The sequence below is a fragment of the Nicotiana tabacum genome, chromosome 1, assembly GCF_000715075.1.
Source record: "Nicotiana tabacum cultivar K326 chromosome 1, ASM71507v2, whole genome shotgun sequence".
Taxonomy (NCBI): domain Eukaryota; kingdom Viridiplantae; phylum Streptophyta; class Magnoliopsida; order Solanales; family Solanaceae; genus Nicotiana; species Nicotiana tabacum.
Window position 1 is genome coordinate 29,048,687 of NC_134080.1, and position 21,852 is coordinate 29,070,538.

At 39.0% G+C, this 21,852-nt stretch overlaps 1 protein-coding gene across 1 annotated transcript; it reads right to left on the reverse strand.

Moving 5' to 3' along the window:
• Positions 1-864: 864 nt before the first annotated feature.
• LOC107771686 (beta-amylase 3, chloroplastic) lies at positions 865-4,534 on the reverse strand. Its single transcript, XM_016591116.2, has 4 exons — positions 3,869-4,534; positions 2,837-3,047; positions 2,394-2,504; positions 865-2,092 (listed from the first exon to the last, which is right to left on the reverse strand). Exons 1-4 carry the CDS (start codon positions 4,381-4,383, stop codon positions 1,301-1,303), a joined length of 1,629 nt encoding a protein of 542 aa, XP_016446602.1. The 5' UTR covers positions 4,384-4,534; the 3' UTR covers positions 865-1,300.
• Between the last annotated feature and the right edge of the window lie 17,318 nt (positions 4,535-21,852).

Genomic DNA, 21,852 nt, shown 5'->3' on the forward strand with positions numbered 1-21,852 from the left:
AAATCCAACCAAATAAAAGAGCAAACAAACATTAAATAAATAATTGCTAAATAAAAGGATAAACCCAACATATATGGGAATGAGAGATCTTTTAGCTGACTTCTAATTTTAGCTTATGTGGCTTGAGAAATGGAAATTCTGTTGCTAGATATACTAGTTTCCGCAGTTTTTTACTTTCAGCAAGTTATACGGAAATGTGAGGAATATTTTGGTTGCAAAATTTTAATTTTATTCCTGCAATAGATGATTACATAGTTCAATGACCATTCTTAAAATTTACCCAACAACTCTTAAAACATGGCTAAATAGATACTGCTAAAATAATTCTGCTGGAGAACTAATTGCTCTAAAGCATGGCTTATTGCCATACTGCTTATGTAGTCTGTAATCTGTTTGCATGGTTTGTTTTCTTAAATGGTTAGCTACAATGTAATCTTGGGGTACTGATGATCGTCTCTACTCGAGATATTCATGGACTAGCTATATGCTTTTCAGCTTGTCAAGTAAGTCAGAATGTTGATTATTATACCTCGAAGGAGGAAAGCAGGTATGCGCCCAGTGCAATCTCATATGTGGGGTCTGGGGGTAATGTGTACGCAAACTTTACCCCTACCTTATGCAGGTAGAGATATTGTTTCCAAAGACGCTCAGGCAAGTACAGTTAGAACAGTAAAGCAAATTGAAATATAGCAATAGTAAAGAGTCATAAGAGAAGAGGTAGTAGTTTGGCTAGTTAGTAACTAAACCGAAGTAGAAGCAACATCAGATAATACTAGAAATCTAATAAAAAGACAAACAAAGTAATACTACAACTACCGGAATGGAAGGAGAAGAAAGTAGGTATATTAACAGGAAATAAGTATGTAAGAAGCAATTCTATAAGGTGTTTTATTTCAATAATAAATGTCGAAAGACAAAAAGAATTTCTTTATGTACAAAGAAAAGAATATACTCATTCGAATCCTTATATGATCGAAGGTGTATATTTCTGTCCCTCGTCGTCCCAGTGAGCCGAAGCTTCAATTGTAGACATACTAAGCTTCTTTTACTTGTCGTCTATAATCCAGTTTCAGAAACAGATTCAATTATTTTTTGGAATCTTTTAGGGGGTACGGAGTATAGCACTGTAGTACTTTCTGCTACTTTTTCTCTGCTAACCTACAATGGAATGACTATATTACATGTATGCATATCGTTACACTAATGCAACCTCTGTAGCTTTCTTAGGGTGCAGCCCTTCCCTGAACCCTGCGCTCACACAAGATGCCTTGTACACCAGGAGGCCTCTTTTTTCATATCGTTACACTAGTGCAACCTCTGTAGTTTTCTTAGAATGACTCTTTTTGACAAAATGTACATAGAGGTCTGTCCTGCTTGAGTCACACTCTGGAAGTGTAGCATTTCGACCTCCATCTGACATGTTTTTCACGAATTGCACTAGATTCCGCCAATTTTCTGGCTCAAACAACCGCTTGTTCATTCTCAAGAATGTGAATGCACTCAATCCATTTCCGGAATCTGATCTGCTTGTTGCCAAAACTTGAGAATACGCTCCTCCATCATACCTCTCTAGAGCATTTTCTCCGGCAAGTTCTACTTCAGCAGTTGTAGTTGCGTTTTTTACTTGTCGAACTAAGCCTTCTGGTGAGCAGTTTGCACTCTGGGGCTGTTCACCATCCCTCATTTCCATACATGTAAAGTTAAACACAACACGATGTTTGGCGAACATACGTGCTATAGGTAGATAGCCATTTGTGTGTCTTGTATTATAGTATCCTGCTGTTAACTCCGCAGCATGTGATCTAGTATTGTAATGCCAATGAATTCCAGCTACCTTTCCAGATAGTTTAGCCCCAGTTCCTTGATATATACCCTCTGCTGCTGCTAGGATTCTGTCGCCGTGCTCCACTAGCTTTCCTGAATACCACTCTAGGAAGAACTGTCCATATTCACTGTTCCATGTTCCATCTCTTTGAAAAAATCCAGTATCCTCAGGAAATTGATTGTACTGTCCGGAGTCATGAGGCCCTCCCTGGCCCCAGTCATCTTTTCCGGCCGCCTTGGCGGCTGCTGATAGTGAAGCTCTCATGTACTGCATTGACAAAAAAGAAATTAGTTTTTTTTCCAGCATTTGAAGGTCTTCCTAATTTTTCTGAGACTACTCATGTAATCAACGAAGAGGAGCCTTGAAGCAACATTAAAGTTGTCTCCATATGACCTATAGGTCACAGGTTCGAGCTGTGGATTCGATGAGGATAGGTTGCCTACATCACACCCCTTGGAGTGCGGCCTTTTCCCAAACTTTGCGTGAACGCGGGATGCTTCGTGCACTAGACTGCTCATATAATCAACAAGATTCTTTAATATTTCAAGCAATAGATGCAAGTTGTTACCTTGTCATAGCACTGGAATTCTCCAATTCCAGGAAACCTCCATGTACCATTGCTTTCTGGATAAGATGGATATCTGAGTTCCCCACAAGGACCCATTCCCACTTGAATCTCCTGTAGAAAAAAACAGAATGTTAATTTCAATAAGTTTTGCTACAATCTTGGAAAATATAATTGCAATAATACTATTAAAAAAAAAGGTAGTCTGGTGCACTAAGCTGCCGCTATGTGTGGTCCGAGGAAGGGCCGGACCACAAGGGTCTATTGTACGCAGTCTTATCCTGCATTTCTGCAGGAGGCTGTTTCCACGGCTCGAATCCGTGACCTCCTGGCTACATGACAACAACTTTACCAGTTACGCCAAGGCTCCCTTCAATAGCAGTAATACTATTGAAGTAATAATATATATGACTATAGGGTATGTGATCGTAAAGCAGAAGCCTTACCACTATGACATCTCCCAAGTAATTGCTGAATCTTTCTCTGAAGCTCTTCATAAAGTCAGTATAGACCTGAATAGGTGTTCTTCCTTTGAGTACTGGTAACTGATCACAACCTAAGGAAATATACTCAGGATTTCTCCGGCCTGATCTATCTGTGTAGACAAGGTCAGGATTCTTGCTGATTTCTTCAAGTACCCATGGAGGTAGAGGAATACTGCAAAATCCATTAAAAATTTTAGTGACAGTTTGATTTCTCCCAGAACCACTTGAATTTTTCCCTTTAAAAGCTATGAACTATTACTTTAGATTGTAGCACAATATGTCTTTTGCCAAATATTATAATTCTGTTAACCATTTCTAAGCAATGATTGAAAACCTGAAGAAACCTAAGCGGGGTGGAGCTAGAGTGCTGAGTGCAGGTTCGGCTAAGCTTTGGTTGGAACTTTGTATTTGTCTTAAAAAATTCATTGCATATGTATAAATTATTAATTTAGAACTCAGTAATTTAAAACGACTAAAATCTAAACCCATAAGTTAAAAATGCTGGCTCCACCTTTGATACCTAAGATCTATAGGTTTATTGGATATTTTGAGGAAAAGATAATGGCCGATTCCCTTTAAAACATTTAATAAAAGTACTAACATGACAGGAAGTGCCTAGCTGGTGTTATGATCTAGAATTATGAGAACAGAAAAAGGTAAATTTCCTAGTTCATTAGAACTTAAACTAGATTATTCATGAATCTATGCAAATAGTTGTAAAATTGGGGGTCGAAGATTTACTAAATGAATACGCAACTCGGTGCACGAAACATTCCGCGTCTATACAGGGTCCGGGGAAGAGCCGCACGTAAAGGGGTGTGATGTAGGCAGCTTATGTCAATGCAAGTATTAGTGGCTGATTCCACCACTCAAAGACTCCCCCTTCTATTAAATGAATACTAGTGCATCTTATTTATAGCCTAATTGAAATAGAACAGAATATTGCTAGATCTTGATAAACATAAACAGCAAAAAAGAGCTATGTATTAGTACCTGCAAGAGTCTCCAACATTTCCTCCACACTGATGAAAAGACATAACAATCTGAAGTTTCAAGCCATGTTCTTTACACATCTTAACAAGTTCAGCATAACCTTCCCAGTTATACTTCAAAGGTCCATCTTTTTCTACCAAACCCCACCAAGCATCTACCATTACTCCTTCAACTCCAGCACTTTTCAACGCCATCAAACTCACGTGCATCGCTCGTGGCTTGTTCAAGTTCCCTCCCATAGTCATAGTATCAAGTGGCAACATCACAAAAACAGGTACCTTTGTACTACTATTACTGTGAGTAGTTGTTAGCACATGAAGTTTTTCTCTTTTCTCATTAACGATAACTCTCTCATGAGAGAGGTGAGCTTCTTGCATTGAATTCTTTGTTATGAGACGACAAGATGGCTTGGTTTGTGTATAAGAAACCATGCCTAAGAAATCATCAGGTGTTTTAACACCTTTGGTTTCTTTTATATTAATAAAAGAAGTTGATGAACGAAGTGTTAAAGTCATTTTTTGTATAGTTTTTTTGATAATAGAAAGATGTAGGAATGTGTTGTTTTTGATATAGAAAATGTATGAATGTGCTGATAATGGAAGATGTGTAGGAATGGATGAAGTTGTGGATGTGTATTTATAAAGTAAGATCCTCAAAGGTTTGAGGTGAACGAAGGAGAGAGAAGTTTGGTGGGCTATATTTAGAAATTGGTAAAAAATAAAGTGCAAAAGTTCAAAACAAGTCAGCTAACTTTTTTCAAAGTCTGTCCTCTACATGACGTGGTGACACATATAACGCCCATTTTATATTCCTTTTAATTACACCAAGTCAATAAAAATTGATTTCAATGTTTTAACTTTTTTCAAATTTTATATCCAGTCAGAGATATGTCATCTGCTGTTCTCTGAATCTCACTTGCATTTGATATAGGAGGAGATTTCTTGTGAGATTATTTTTTTATTCTTCTTATTATTTCAGCTGTTAAGGAGCAGTTATGGGAAATAAAATGTTATTCTGATTGAAAAACCGCCTAAAAGAATTTTTAAGCTATTTAATTAGCCTATGATATGTGGAATTGATTATACAATATATTAACTTATATTAATAGTGTAAAAGTTATTACAGTCCCGCGTATATAAGTTAAATTCTTAAGAATATTACAGGTAACTCTATGTGCAGGGGGAGCTAGAGTATCGAGACGGGTTCAGTCGAACTTAATAACTTTGGTTCGAATTATGTATTTATCTTTAAAAATTTATTAATTATATATAAATTATTAATTTAAAACATAATAATTTTCAGTGGACTGAAATCTCGAATTCATAAGAGGTACCTTCGTATTCCAGATCAGATTACAGTGTAATAATAGAAACATTAGAAAAACACGCGTTACTGGATAAACATGAACCAGAAGTCCTTGTGTTGGCTGAGTCACCTCTTGTTTTTGTCTTTACCGAGTTACTGGTGCATACTGCCAATAGGTTATTCTAGTAGGGTCTTTGGTTTGAGACAACGTTATTTTTACCAAGATTTTGGTATAAAATATACATGTATTAATTAATATCAATAACTAACACTGAGTAAATATAATTCCATATTTTATACCGGGATTAGTCTTAGAAAAGTAGCTTTGCAGTTTCCTCCCTCCGAACCTTTTACCCGGGTGAGATAATATTAGGAGGTGATTTCTTTTCATTTATTTAAATTTTGGTGACAAAAGTTACTCTATAGAGGTAGCAGATATTTGATAGAATAGTAAAAGAGCACATAAGTTGATTTAGATATCACCATTAGTGGTGGCAAAACGGATTAAAAAAAATAGTTATCTTTCCGTGTTATTCTAAAAAATGGGTTAAATAGTGAACTTTTTAAAAATTGATCGAATATGGATAAGATCCAAATTATTCACTTAAAAAAATAGATAGTCAATGAGTTTAACTTTTACTTTTGCAAAAATTCAAATGAGGGTTTTGTTTCACCAAAAATCTGAGTCCTTGGTCAAAGCTAAAAGAGAAATTCGGGTTACTGATAATCAGGAGACAAAAAATAAAATACTTTTGAGAACAATGGTAGAAGGTAAATAGATAAGTATTTCAATGAATTCTCAATAGTATTCCGTGTCCTTACAAATGATGATACTTCTTCCTTTTATAGATCATTCTAGGTAAAGGAATAAAGCCTCAGCTTTAATGATATAATCATGAGCAATAAATGACATTAAATAAGCCGTTATACAATCATTCCTATTAAATACCAACTTTATAACGTATCAGACATTTAATAATGAATTTGGACTCCTTTCTGTCATCTGATCCTTGCTTTCAATGCCTTCTAATCCGTTGGCTGTAAATAATTTAAATTGGTACGAGACTCGTATCTATACGTCGTCTCGTGCTTATTTAAATTCTTCTTCCCGTGGCTGTTTTCACCGTGCCTCTTAGTCAATTGTTGTTCTTTGACCATTTAACTAATCCACGTGTCATGCCACATCATTTTTAATATAAATTCAGTTTTTTTCCAATACAGATTTCTCAAGTTTAGAAGATTAGAAATTCTCCCAAAAGTGATTATATTCAAGAACCCATGGATAATATAGATTTCCATATTATTTACCCGTTAACCCATTTTCTATCTGTATTAGTATTTAATCCGTTTTTAACGTGCCATTACCACTCCTAATCACCGTTACAAAAGAAAAAGTGAAGATGCATGAATACTCGTTTGGTCTTCAAGAGTGTGAGCACGTGATTTTTGCTTCACGCGACAATCGCTCCAAAAGAAATAAAAAATAATAACAATTGATCCTGTTGTACAATTTTTGGATTTTTACATGGCACTTTGTTAATTATTTATGATTTTTGTCCATTTTTATTTTTATTAAAACAAAATACAAAAAAAATGTATGTGTCATGCGTAATCTGAACCGTAATACGGTTGTTAAATAGAAAATCATAAATAGGCATCTTTGTCCGTGATTTTGTTTTTGTTTGATTTTACCTGTTTTAAAATATTTTAATGTGTGTGCAATTAATTGTATTAAGTGTTTATTTGATTTTAATTTGATTTATTTAGGTTTTGTTTTTGTAAAAAATAAAAATAAATAAAAAATAATAAAGAAAATAAAATGATAATAAAAACCCTTTTTTTTCGGACTTGGGCCAATTTTAAACAAATTGGCCCAACAAACTCAGCCCAAAAACCAGGCTTGCCCGGTCCGTGACCTGCCCACCCCTAGCCATCCAAACGACACAGTTTAATCCAGTCTGATCTGGGCCGTTGATCTCAGATTGATCAACGGCCAAGATCTCTCACCCCAAACCCACTAACATACCCGACCCGTCTCACCCGGACCGACCCCAACCCTTTACCCTTGAAACGACGTCGTTCCCTATTAGTCGAAGGATCCTGGCCCTTCATCACATCTCATCCAACGATCAGGATCCACCTACCCACTAACTATATAAACTCATAACACTACCCTACCCCCCTATCCAAACCCCAGCCTTCGTCGTCTTCACCAGAACCCCCAAACCCTAGAGCCGCCCCTATACCCTTCACCATGAAAACCGGCAGCACGGACGCCGGTGACCTCGCCCTTAACACCATAGAACCCCCTTGCCATCCGGAACACGAATCTACCAACCACACACCTCGAATCCTATCCCACCTTCTCGAATCTTCATTTGAAGATTCGAGTCAAAACTCGATCTACCCCGATCTGCCCTAAAATCATACCAGACACTCCCCAGACCCCCCTCGTGACCAAACCATACTTGGTTTGGTCCGAATCTGACCAGGGAAGCATGAATCCCGGATCTAGTTTTTGAACCTTAGGGTTCCTCGTCACTGGTCCGTATCTTGTTAAAGCCGAAGAGATTAAGGTCTAATGGACCTTAATCGAAGTGTTTCTCATCTAAGAAACACTTCGATTAAAGTTCGTTCAGCCTTAAGAAAGGTTTGTTCGAATCCAAGTCAAGATTTTCTGATTTTTTTTGGGTTTTAAGGTGAGTTTGCTTCTTTTTTTTTATCTATTTTAGTCCGTGTGATTGTTTTAAAAGCTGTTCATGATTGTTGAAATCTTTTGTTTTGAGTTTTTTTTATTAACTATGTCCTGTCCACCTTGCCCGAACCTTTGTGTTTGATTATTTTCTTTCTTCTGCTTGTTCACTGATAATGGTATGTGTAAGCTGTGCAATCAAGTGAGTATTGAATTGGTTCATTCATTTAGTTCCTAGGGCCTTTCTGTGTTAACATTGCAATATGAACCCCTTATGTGATACTGTTAAATGTCTGATTTTGGCTACGATTGTATGTGTTAATGCTAATATAGTCGAGTCGACATATGTCGTCAATTAGTTTCAACTGTCTAAACAAGAATAAATCGATTTGCTTCTGTTGAACATTGCCTGAATCAATTAAGAACTAAGTTCAGTTACTTATAGTTGTTAATGTGATTTCAGAAATCTAAGGTTATGCTGTAATGGTAATCTGAACTGGAGGGCATGTGCACAACATGGGCATAAAGGCCCTTTTGAATTAAATAGTTTGATAACATGTGCTGTCAGACTACATCCTGCTGCCCATGTCTGCTTTTAGTTAATAAAATGGGAAATTAAGCCTGCCAAGGGAATATGATGGGGTTTAATACTTAAATAGCTAAAGTGGAACTGAAAAGAAGATGGCACATGGGAGGAGTTTCTTTTAATCTATCAGGCTGTAAAAGGGGTAATGTGAAGGCTTATAAAAGAGAGGCACATTGAGAGACATAAGAGAACTGGGAGAGAAGAGGAGGAGAGCTGAAATACATACAGATATATACATACAGACAGACAGACAATATATGAGGAGAGGAAAAGAACACCATCTGAGAATAGAGATCAGAGAAGGCATAGATAGGGACAGAGGGAATTGTTAAGGAAAGGATAGAAGATATAAGAGAGAACTGGGAAGGGAATTAAGGAGAAGAAGGAGAGCCGAAGTTCTGGGAAAGGAATACACACAGAACATATAGAGAGAGACAGAGGGAATAGTGAAGAAAAGTATAGGGGGACACCTGATATTAGAGAGACATTAGGAGATCTGAGAAGAAGGAAAGGATAGTATATACACACACAGACAGAAATAGATAGAGAGAGGCATAACACAGGAAAGAGGACTGCATTTTTTCATCTTTGTCTTGATCCTCACTGGCCTGGATTTCCCTGATCCATATTGATTTCTTCTGAGTCTTGTTTGATATTTTTAGTTGTGTGTAGCATCAGTGCATTCCTAGATCTGTTTTGCCTAAATTCTGATTCATATTACTGGGAACTTGCTACACTCTACCATTTTTCATTGGCTCCAAACTGCATCTTGCACTGGGATTTTGTTTCTATTGGTTACCTGCTGTTGCTGCTGCTGCTATTCTGCTTCCTGCTGCTGCTATTCTGCTTCACTTCTTCTTTGCATTTCAATATTCAGGTACACATTTCGAGTCCCATTTTGGTGTCAATTGTAACAGTTCGAAAGCATGAAATGAAAGGAGTTTGAAGAAATTTAAATGTCTGTTTGTAATGCCCATGGTCTATTGACTTCTTTTGTATAAATTGATTAGTGCGTAATTCAGTGGCGAAAGATTAGTTAGTTAATATTTAACCAAGTTTTAGCCTCTTGCATCTTAGTTTATAGTTGTTTGTTAGTACGAGATGTAATGGTACAATATGTAGAATGCATGGATAATTGACATAGAATTTTCGACCGGATTCCTGTTTAACTATAATGACATGCATAGGATAGAATATTTCCGCCTTACACAATGATGTTCTGTTTTACTTTAGTTCTTTTATCAGGACCCGCTAGGCAGTATATAGGAGCACGTTCGAATCCCCATTAGCAATAATGCCTAGTGTTCAATTCCCTTAATCTAGCCTAAAATAAGTCTAGTTAAGTTCAATTCAAGAAATGTTTGGATACAAGTATAGCATTTGGTCAATCTCGCATGTTTCACGAGGTATGACGCCTCTTCACTTTGTAAATAACTAATCAGAAATTGATAGGAGTCCGGTTTAGGCCAAAGCATATACTTCGATTGGCATACATCTTTCTTTCTTCTATTTCTAGAAACAAAAATAATAGAAATGTAGTCACTTTAGGATATCCTCTTCTAAAATAATGAGACAAGCCTCGCTAAATAAAAATGCAAATTGCGGGACCCTCAACAACTAATCATAATATTTAGAATTCAGGCTAGGCCATTTAGTGAATCTCATGGCTTTTCTCAAAAATAATAACGCGTTACGCTCTTTAGGTGCGGCTTAATTAAATCATATTCTTAAATTCGGGTGCACATTGATGTGACCCAAATCCAAATCTCAACGAAGTCGAAATGTGTTGACAACTACGGGTGCATTGATTGTGACGTGGTTCAAGATGCATTTTCATGACGTTGCAATTCTATAAAAATAAATGATAATAATAAAAGCGGATTTTAAACTTAATAAAAGCACATAAGTCATAACATGTATTTAAATCAGATAATTAGCCATTATAACAATTTAAGCGACCGTGCTAGAACCACGGGATTCGAGGGTGCCTAACACCTTCCCTCGGGTCAACAGAATTCCTTACTTAGAATTTCTGGTTCGCAGACTTCATTTGGAAAAGTCGAAAATTTCCTCGATTTGGGATTCAAGATAAACCGGTGACTTGGGACACCAAAAGCCAAACCTTTCCCAAGTGGCGACTCTGAATTAAATAAATAATCCCATTTCGAATATTGTCACTTAAATTGGAAAAACTCCCCCCCCCCCTCGCTCCACCCGCGCATTTCTAACCCTTCGGGGCCGGGCGCGCAAAAAGGAGGTGTGACAGCTCTGGCGACTCTGCTGGGGAATATTAACCCAGAACCACTGGTTCAGGGTTCAAGAATTCGAGCTTAGATTAATTGTTATATTTGGCTTTATTATCCGTTCTTTATTACATGTTTTTGCATAGCGTGCTAAATGTTGTCTTTTACCGCTTTGATATTATCTGAACTGTATATAAACTGTGCCGAAACCCTTCTCTTCTTACCTCCGGGGAGAAGCTCGCTGGTCGAGACTCCCTATTCTGTTAGTGTCAATACCTGAAATAAGAAAGAGGTCGGACAAGTTACAAAGCCGGACGATCTCGCGGGTCCCCGGTACGTAGCCCCCTCCTCGACTCGAGTTGTCCGCTCGGGTACACAGTCTAGAACAAATACCCAGGTTACGAACCTAGAATAACTTGACTTCATGCCGGATCCCTAGTAGGAACGCTTATTTGCATCATGTTGCATTTGACTTAGGGGACTCAACACAGGGGTTGGGTCCGTCTAGGACTAGCAACCTGAAATGAAAAGATCATCCTGTTGCATCCTATTTGTTTCCGCGCATTTATTTGTCTCGGACATGCATGCTGCCTGACCTTGGAGTATTTGAAAAATATAAACAAAAAAAAAATATCAGTGTATAGGACTAATTTTCTACTTTGAAAAATAGCAATGCCCAATTACTGTCAAAACTCTGCCGAAATTTTGCGATAATAAAAAGGGTAAATGTTTTTTCTTCAATAATTTTCTTTACTAAGAAAAAGAAAAAACAAAAAGATAGAAAAATAGTCTTTTATTTTTGGAAAGTTGTTTGTTGAAAAGGAAAGAATTTTGTTCTAAAATAATTCGGTTAATTTGACCGAACTACGCGGGTCTGATTCTCACCGGATGTGTGATACGTAGGCAAACCTCATCGGTTTCGACCCCAATTTTCAAAAAATATCCAAAAATATTTTCCTTTAGTTCCTTCTTTATAAATCTTTCCTTAGAAAATGCAAAAAAAGAAATAAAAAAATAATATAGAAGTTTTCTTTAAACTCAAATAAAAAAAATAGTTTCCTTCTTTCTGAAGTCTTTCATACGAAAAATGAAATAAGAATTAAAAATCAGCAACAAAAATCCAAAAAAATACTCTTTTCTTTTTAGTCTTTCTTTTGTAAATGTCCATAAAAAATAAATATTTGAAAAATTAATTCCAAAAAATATCTTCGCTTTTCTTTAGAAGTACTTTTGTAAATAAATAAAAACTCAGAAATTCCAAATCATTTTCTTAAAAGTCCCTCTTTCAAAATTTAAGGGGCAACGTCATATACATTCTCTCTTCCGTAGAAAAGGTAAAACAAAAAAAATAAAAATCAAACAAACATATTTTCTTTTTTAATAAATTTCCAGAAAGCAAATAAATTTTAGAAGTCTTTCTTTAAAAAATAAAACAAAAATCAAAATAAACAAAATTTTCTTTCTTCTTTTAAAGTATTTCTTTCTTCTTTTAAAGTATTTCTTTCAAAAATTCCAAAAAAAAAAAATTGAATAAGTAAATAAACAAAGAATAGTCAAATCTTTTGAGCCCTATGCTAAATGAGCACTTGCTTCTTTATTTTTATACTTGTTAGTTTCGAACTACGTAATGATCTGATTCACGTAGGCATCGTGATACGTAGGCAATCCTCATCGGATCCGGTCGCATTTCTTTTACTGCAAAATAAAAAATATAATAAAAGAAAAAAAAATAATAATAATAAAAAAGGGGGAAAAATTAATAAGAGGAAAAATGCCGGAATGACGCATGCTCTCGTAGCAAACATATAGTAATCCACTTAACTGTATAGATGCATCATGCCCAACGTGAGATTAACTATCTGTTATTTGCTGCAAATTAACCGTGCGCTTGTCGATGAGTATATCCAGGGTTTTTGGAAAGACGGTTGGTTTGGTGAAAGTCTGGCCTCGCACTCATACTTCACGAGGTCAAAGAGAAGTGTTCAACTACCTGTTGTTAGGACCAGAAGCAGTACTCACACTTACTTCACCAGGTCAAAAGGAAGTGTGGAAATGTCTTCGGAAATTCCATTGCAAACAATCCCTGTTTCCGAGGAAAGCTCGATCTCAGCCGTCCTCACACCTGAGTCCGCGACTGCGGAGGAAAATAAAATCCTACGGCTCCGCATGTTGGAAATGCTGGATGACTGGAACAATGGGAAAGAGCCGCCAAGTGTCGTCCCCGGATTCCCTGAATTATTCTCCAGGTCAAGTGGGACTTCTAATGTTCCCATAAATTATCCTGCTACCCCATTCGGGTACCCATCCACCTCAGCCTTCTCTGCCGGATCATCTTCTGAGCCTCATCCCCGAATGTCACCCACTGATGCAAGCATGAACATCTTTACTGCATCGCCTTGCCCGATTACGGCACAGCCTGCCACGTACAAGCCAAGCTTTGACTCATCCTCTTTTACATTCCAAGCACCATCGTTCTCAATGGAACCAACTAGATTCGCTACCAGCACTAATCCTCTACCGCCTCAGTGCGAGCTTGCACCCGGGCAGGATCAGAACCCCAGAATTGTAGAACAAAATGAGATTGCCAAGAGAATGAGAAGCCTTGAACAAAGTTTGAAAAATATGCAAGGATTGAGCGGACAGAAGAGCGTCTCTTACGCCGACCTATGCATGTTCCCTCACGTGCACCTGCCAGCAGGTTTCAAGACCCCAAAGTTTGAGAAATACGATGGGCACGGTGACCCCATTGCACATCTTAAAAAATACTGCAATCAATTGCGGGGAGCCGGCGGAAAAGAAGAACTGCTAATGGCATATTTTGGAGAAAGTTTGGTGGGAGTCGCTTCGGAATGGTATATGGACCAGGACATATCTCGCTGGCATATATGGGATGATCTTGCCAGAGACTTCGTAGGGCAATTTCAATATAATATTGACATCGCACTAGACAGAAATGCTTTGTCAAACTTAAAGAAGAAACCCTCGGAAAGTTTCAGAGAATACGCCATCAAATGGCGTGAGCAAGCGTCAAGGGTAAAACCTTCCATGGACGAGATACAGATGGTCACTACTTTTCTCCAGGCTCAAGAGTCCGACTATTTCCAAAACATGATGTCGGCAATGGGAAAGCCTTTCGCAGAAGCGATTAAGATTGGAGAGATGGTGGAGAACGGTTTGAAAACGGGAAGAATTTTGAGTCAGGCAGCCATAAGGGCAACCTCCCAAGCCGTCCAAAGCGGGTCTGGAGGAATGGCAAGAAGGAAGAAAAAAGAGGAAACATCCATGGCAGTGTCAGAGGTGGGATAATATCATAATCCCGGGCTTTGTTCTTCGGAAAGAACCTCGCAACATTATTTCCCCCACCAAAATGCGACCTACGCTCCTCAGCCCTACATGGTCATGAGCACCCAGCCTTATATCCAGCGGACACAACCAGTCAATCGGGGGCAGGCCCCACATCCTAGGAATCAGCCTCCTCACCAAAACCACTACAATCCTCGACCTCCTCAAAATAATGTCTGTCCTCGGGAACCACCCAGGAGACCCAACTACACACCAATCGGTGAACCCTATTCCACCCTATTCCCTAAGCTTGTCCAAATGAATTTGTTGCAGCCCATACCACCGAACGGGCAGAACCCGGGATCACCATCATATCAGCGGGGTGTCAGATGTGCATACCATTCAGGGGTAGAAGGGCACGACACCAACGACTGTTGGACATTGAAACAAGCTGTGGAGAATCTGTTAGACCAAGGGAAGATTGTGTTGAGAGACGAGGATATCCCAAATGTGACCAATAATTCGTTGCCCGCCCACAACAACGGGCCGATAGTTGGGATGATTTGTGAAGACGAGGAAGTTGATCCGGCACTTAAAGCCATAATTGCTATTGCTGATACAGAAAAAGGACCCAGGGTAACTCCGGAGCAAGAAAAGGAATAAGTGATGTATTCAAGCATGCCTCCATGGTATGGGGGACGATCAAACAACCTCGGCCGAACGAGCCAGTGTTTGTCGGACGCATACCACAGGAACCAAAATACAACAAAGAGGGAGATGATAAGGTGTCCTCGCTCGACGAGAGCGAGGAAATATGTGAGGCGACAAGGGAAAAGCTATGCGAAATACACATGGTCCAGCCAGGAGAGGGTACTAGCACCGTTGAAGTATCGTACATGGGACCAAGCACCTAGTTTCAAAACTAGAAGGCTACGCCATTCTTGATCAAACGGAAGTCCTAATGAACCTGTCTTGCCACTTTCTCTGCATCACGAGTAACCCCAGAGGGTGGCTCGGATGTTTTTCTTCAGTTTCATGTTTTTAATTTCCTGAATGTCAACCTTTTTCCTTATCTTCCCCAAAATGCCAAGAAATGAAATCGTGCTTGATTACTCACTTTCTTCTTCTATGTTTTCTTTTGTGTTCTCTTCAATTTTGATAAATGCAGCTTTAAATAACATGCCATGTTTGCGGACTTCATGCCCGGATCACGAGAACTCCGATCAGATTTCAAATAATGAGTCAAAAATTTGAGATATAAAGAATTTGAAAAATAGGAACAACTAAAGAAAATTGGTTCATGGTTTGGAGAATGTCCGTCACTAAAACAGAGTTTGAGAGCAGTAAATGGGTTTAGACCCGTACAGAATAATAACCTTAATAACTGCGATTTGTCACGAGCAATTGTACCAAAAAGAAAGAAGGGTCTATACGTCGTCGAAAAACGTTACCAAATGGAGCATTTGTATCTGGGCGACGTCGGAAGAAACGACGTCAGCCTTGCTTGGAAAGCAGGTGCAGTGATATGTCTAAATCACTCTGGCGATATCCTTGCACAGTTTGAGATGACGAAGGCTTTCATTCTCGCTACCCAAACACTATCAACCCTTTGCAAACCCATTTGAGCTGGTTACTCTTCTTTGATTACCCTCTTTGGAACCTGAAAATATTATTGAAAAAAAAAATGATGAAAAAAAGAAGAAGAAGAAAGAATTGGAAAAATAAGAAAATATATATAAAAAAAAATCCAAAACAAAGTTATGAACTACGTCTGACTTGATTCCGAAAGGATACGTAGGCAACCTCTCCTTGGGGTTCAGTCACATCAAAATAAAATCCAGGAATTCCCCCCGAAAGTAAAACTGGGGCAGAAGTTATAACGATTCAGCGATAATCCCACCCAAAAGGTTCCAAAGTTGTAGTTCAATCCAAATTCTTTTCACCCCAAACCTTTTTCAAGTCCTTCTGATCAATCAACGAAGCATTCCAAAATAGGAAGACGGAATTATTTGGGTCCGATACAACAAATGAGGAGAATAAAGATAAGAGAGTCTTGTCGGTGAAAACCTTTGGGCACCGTGAGGCGATGCAAGAAGAGAAATTGAAAATGAGAGAGCTTGTTTAGTAAAAACTCGCAAGGAGTACTAGCAGGCGACAGTAAGAAGAGAAATGAGAGAGGTCGACTAGCGAAAACCCGCAAAGGGCGTTGTCGGCCAAAAAGATGATTCCACCTCAGAAAGTCCTGGCAAGGTTCCCGGGTTTTTGAAAAAAATATAGATCTGTTTTGATTCATGAGGAAATGCAAGTTCTCGGAGGTCGGGCATCCAGTCCAAAAGGCATGTCATGTCAGTTTGAAACTGGCATACACTCCAGATAAGTCCTTCTTTTCTCCCCGAAAGGGGCGTTTCTCTTTAAACTCATATGTTCTCCTTTACATAGTTTTCTTTGAGTTCTTTTTTGATCTAACTCTTAATTCCGTAATAATCGCAAAGAAAGGTGGCAGGACCGGTTTTACAGGGCTCCGTTTGGCAAGAGTTAAATAAAATGTACGACCTCAGTAGCGCGTCAGTCCCATCCCGACTGGCCATGGTAGTTGATTTGCTTCCAAAACCGACAAATCTCCACAGGGTATCCCTTGTTACAAATCCCCCATGGAGTTTTCCCCTTGTACAATTCCCCAAAGAAGTCCACCCCAGCACATCCCCATCAAGTTTGTTAAAAAAAAAAAAAAAATAAATAAATCCTCACAGAGTTCGCATTGGACAAATCCACACGGAGTTCCTCTTGTACAAATCCCCACAGAGTCTCCCTGATAAAATCCCCAAGCAGAACGGGACGGAAAAACCAAAGCCTTATAAGGCAAATCATCTCAAAATCTGGAAACGCAAGTCTGAGTAGTCCAAAGGTTTTCGCATGTAAATCTAATCAATGGCAGAGTTTTTCAACAAGAATAAGGCTAAGACAAAGCAATTGGAACGGTCAAAGCCCCCGAAACCAACCGCCATTTTCAAACTGACAATGTTTTCTTTGTCCAGGAAATTGAGACAGGTGCGACCCGAAGCAGCCATGCATGAAGCTGGTGTAGCCCAAAAGAAATGGAGCACACAAGCATTGAAACAGCCTTGCAGCGGGAAAACGACCAATGGTAAGTTTCCCCATAATTCTTTCGTGCATTTCTGATAAAAAAAAAAAGAAAAAAAAAAGAGAGAGAAAGGGAGAACCAAAGGAAGGAAATAAGACAAAGAGTAAAAAATGAACATCTCAAAAGAAAAACAAATCATGGTAGCATAGGACCTCGTTCCTCAACTATCCCGGTATAAACCCCGGATCTCCCTGGCATAACCCAAGGGACTTTTTCTATCCAAATTCCTGGCATAACCCGAGGACTCTTTTCCTTTTCGGCATAACCCGATGACTTCTCCGACATAACTCGAGGACTCTTACCTTTGCCGGCATAACCCGATAAATCTTCCCGGCATAACCCGACGAATCTTTTCGGCATAACCCGAATCCTCCCGGCATAACCCGACGAATCTCCCTGGCATAACCCGATGAATCCCCTCGGCATAACCCGATGAATCCCTCCGGCATAACCCGATGAATCTTCCCGGCATAACCCGATGAATCCCCTCGGCATAACCGGATAAATCTTCCCGGCATAACCCGATGAATCCTCCCGGCATTAACCCGATGAATTTCCCGGCATAACCCGATGAATCCCCTCGGCATAACCCGATGAATTTCCCGGCATAACCCGATGAATCCCCTCGGCATAACCCGATGAATCCCTTCCGGCATAACCCGATGAATCTTTCGGCATAACCCGATAAATCTTTCGGCATAACCCGATAAATCTCCTCGGCATAACCCGATGAATCTCTCGGCATAACCCGATGAATCTCCCGGCATAACCCGATGAATCCCCTCGGCATAACCCGATGAATCCCTTCCGGCATAACCCGATGAATCTTTCGGCATAACCCGATAAATCTTTCGGCATAACCCGATAAATCTCCTCGGCATAACCCGATGAATCTCTCGGCATAACCCGATGAATCTTTCCGGCATGATCCGATGAATCCTCCCGGCATAACCCGATGAATCCCCTCGGCATAACCCGATGAATCTTTTCGGCATATTCCGATAAATCTTCCCGGTATAACCCGACGAATCTTTTCGGCATAACCCGAATCTTTTCGGCATAACCCGAATCCCCTCGGCATAACCCGATGAATCTTTTCGGCATAATCCGATAAATCTACCCGGCATAACCCGATAAATCCTCCCAGCATGACTCGATGAATCTTTTCGGCATAACCCGAGAACTCTTTTCCATGCAGTCAGCATTAGGGTTTTAAAACCCTAAACTGAATTTTCCTTTTAGTCAGCATTAGGGTTTTAAACCCTAAACTGAACTTTTTTTCCATTCAGCCAGCATTAGGGTTTTAAACCCTAAACTGAGCTTTTCCATGCAATCAGCATTAGGGTTTTAAATCCTAAACTGAATTTTCCTTTTAGTCAGCATTAGGATTTTAAACCCTAAACTGAATTTTCTTTTTAGTCAGCATTAGGGTTTTAAACCCTAAACTGAACTTTATCCATTCAGCCAGCATTAGGGTTTTAAACCCTAAACTGAATTTTTCCTTTAGTCAGCATTAGGGTTTTAAACCCTAAACTAAACTTTTTCCATTCAGCCAGCATTAGGGTTTTAAACCCTAAACTGAGCTTTTCCATGCAATCAGCATTAGGGTTTTAAATCCTAAACTGAATTTTTCCTTTAGTCAGCATTAGGGTTTTAAACCCTAAACTGAACTTTTTTCCATTCAGCCAGCATTAGGGTTTTAAACCCTAAACTGAGCTTTTCCATGCAATCAGCATTAGGGTTTTAAACCCTAAACTGAATTTTTCCTTTAGTCAGCATTAGGGTTTTAAACCCTAAACTGAACTTTTTTCCATTCAGCCAGCATTAGGGTTTTAAACCCTAAACTGAGCTTTTCCATGCAATCAGCATTAGGGTTTTAAACCCTGAACTGAATTTTTCCTTTAGTCAGCATTAGGGTTTTAAACCCTAAACTGAATTTTTCCTTTAGTCAGCATTAGGGTTTTAAACCCTAAACTGAATTCTTCCTTTGTTCGGTATTAGGGTTTTAAACCCTAAACTGAACCTTTCCCCAGCTAGTCGGTATTAGGGCTCCAATCCTGAACTAAGCATTTTTATTTCCCTTCATTAATTTTATGAACTTCCTAGCAAATAATTCACAAAATTTTCCTAGTGAAACTGGGGCAGAAAATTTCGTTCATTTGTTTTTCCCGCAGGTCTAACCTCGAGCCACATGGATCGAAATGACCCACGAGATGAGGCTCAACTCAGAATCAAAGAAGAAAAGACAAAATAAGATATCCCAAGATATTAGAATGAATGGAAGGCGAATCGACCCCAACATTTAACTAAGGCCTTGAACTCTGCCAGCCGCATTTTACCCAGTATCCCAAAGATTGAACAAGCCGTTCCAACTTGCAAGCATCAAGATTCGGATCGGAGTCTACAAGCAGAATCAGCTAAGACCCAAGATCAAGTCACAAAAGAATCATAGATAGGAATCTTGTAACTAGCAGTTGACATGCATATAAGTAGTTAGTTCAGTTTCCAATTTTCCTTTGGTTGTAATAAGGCGGTCAGTGACACAGCAGTGACAACAGCAACAGCAGTAACAACAAGCATTGCAATCCCATGGTAGTCCCAGCTACCAAAGCTTCTCGAACTACATTGACCTGATTCCTGTTTAGCCCAGGATATGTAGGAAATCTTTGAAGCAAGATTCGGTCAGATCTTTCAAAACATGCTTCACACGGAGTAGTCCATAGGCAAAAATCTCTCATACACGCTCACTTTATCTTTGCACGAAAACTCTTCGTGTTTCCGAACAAAGAGGGGCAGCTGTGAGCACGTGATTTTTGCTTCACGCGACAATCGCTCCAAAAGAAATAAAAAATAATAACAATTGATCCTGTTGTACAATTTTTAGATTTTTACATGGCACTTTGTTAATTATTTATGATTTTTGTCCATTTTTATTTTTATTAAAACAAAATACAAAAACAAAATGTATGTGTCATGCGTAATCTGAACCGTAACACGGTTGTTAAATAGAAAATCATAAATAGGCATCTTTGTCCGTGATTTTGTTTTTGTTTGATTTTACATGTTTTAAAATATTTTAATATGTGTGCAATTAATTGTATTAAGTGTTTATTTGATTTTAATTTGATTTATTTAGGTTTTGTTTTTGTAAAAAATAAAAATAAATAAAAAATAATAAAGAAAATAAAATGATAATAAAAACCCTTTTTTTTCGGACTTGGGCCAATTTTAAACAAATTGGCCCAAACAAACTCAGCCCAAAAACCAGGCTTGCCCGGTCCGTGACCTGCCCACCCCTAGCCATCCAAACGACACCGTTTAATCCAGTCTGATCTGGGCCGTTGATCTCAGATTGATCAACGGCCAAGATCTCTCACCCCAAACCCACTAACAGACCCGACCCGTCTCACCCGGACCGACCCCAACCCTTTACCCTTGAAACGACGTCGTTCCCTGTTAGTCGAAGGATCCTGGCCCTTCATCACATCTCATCCAACGGCCAGGATCCACCTACCCACTAACTATATAAACTCATAACACTACCCTGCCCCCCTATCCAAACCCCAGCCTTCGTCGTCTTCACCAGAACCCCCAAACCCTAGAGCCGCCCCTGTACCCTTCACCATGAAAACCGGCGGCACGGACGCCGGTGACCTCGCCCTTAACACCATAGAACCCCCTTGCCATCCGGAACACGAATCTACCAACCACACACCTCGAATCCTATCCCACCTTCTCGAATCTTCATTTGAAGATTCGAGTCAAAACTCGATCTACCCCGATCTGCCCTAAAATCATACCAGACACTCCCCAGACCCCCCTCGTGACCAAACCATACTTGGTTTGGTCCGAATCTGACCAGGGAAGCATGAATCCCGGATCTAGTTTTTGAACCTTAGGGTTCCTCGTCACTGGTCCGTATCTTGTTCAAGCCGAAGAGATTAAGGTCTAATGGACCTTAATCGAAGTGTTTCTCATCTAAGAAACACTTCGATTAAAGTTCGTTCAGCCTTAAGAAAGGTTTGTTCGAATCCAAGTCAAGATTTTCTGATTTTTTTTTGGGTTTTAAGGTGAGTTTGCTTCTTTTTTTTTAATCTATTTTAGTCCGTGTGATTGTTTTAAAAGCTGTTCATGATTGTTGAAATCTTTTGTTTTGAGTTTTTTTTATTAACTATGTCCTGTCCACCTTGCCCGAACCTTTGTGTTTGATTATTTTCTTTCTTCTGCTTGTTCACTGATAATGGTATGTGTAAGCTGTGCAATCAAGTGAGTATTGAATTGGTTCATTCATTTAGTTCCTAGGGCCTTTCTGTGTTAACATTGCAATATGAACCCCTTATGTGATACTGTTAAATGTCTGATTTTGGCTACGATTGTATGTGTTAATGCTAATATAGTCGAGTCGACATATGTCGTCAATTAGTTTCAACTGTCTAAACAAGAATAAATCGATTTGCTTTTGTTGAACATTGCCTGAATCAATTAAGAACTAAGTTCAGTTACTTATAGTTGTTAATGTGATTTCAGAAATCTAAGGTTAGGCTGTAATGGTAATCTGAACTGGAGGGCATGTGCACAACATGGGCATAAAGGCCCTTTTGAATTAAATAGTTTGACAGCATGTGCTGTCAGACTACATCCTGCTGCCCATGTCTGCTTTTAGTTAATAAAATGGGAAAGTTAAGCCTGCCAAGGGAATATGATGGGGTTTAATACTTAAATAGCTAAAGTGGA

Bases quoted from the DNA above. Each gene is read 5' to 3' on its own strand.
- LOC107771686 (XM_016591116.2), bottom strand. From the start codon at position 4,383: ATGACTTTAACACTTCGTTCATCAACTTCTTTTATTAATATAAAAGAA. The intron at 3,048-3,868 runs GTACTAATACAT...TGGATTTTGCAG, and splicing joins AATGTTGGAGACTCTTGCAG to TATTCCTCTACCTCCATGGG. The intron at 2,505-2,836 runs GTAAGGCTTCTG...TTTTTTCTACAG, and splicing joins ACTTGGGAGATGTCATAGTG to GAGATTCAAGTGGGAATGGG.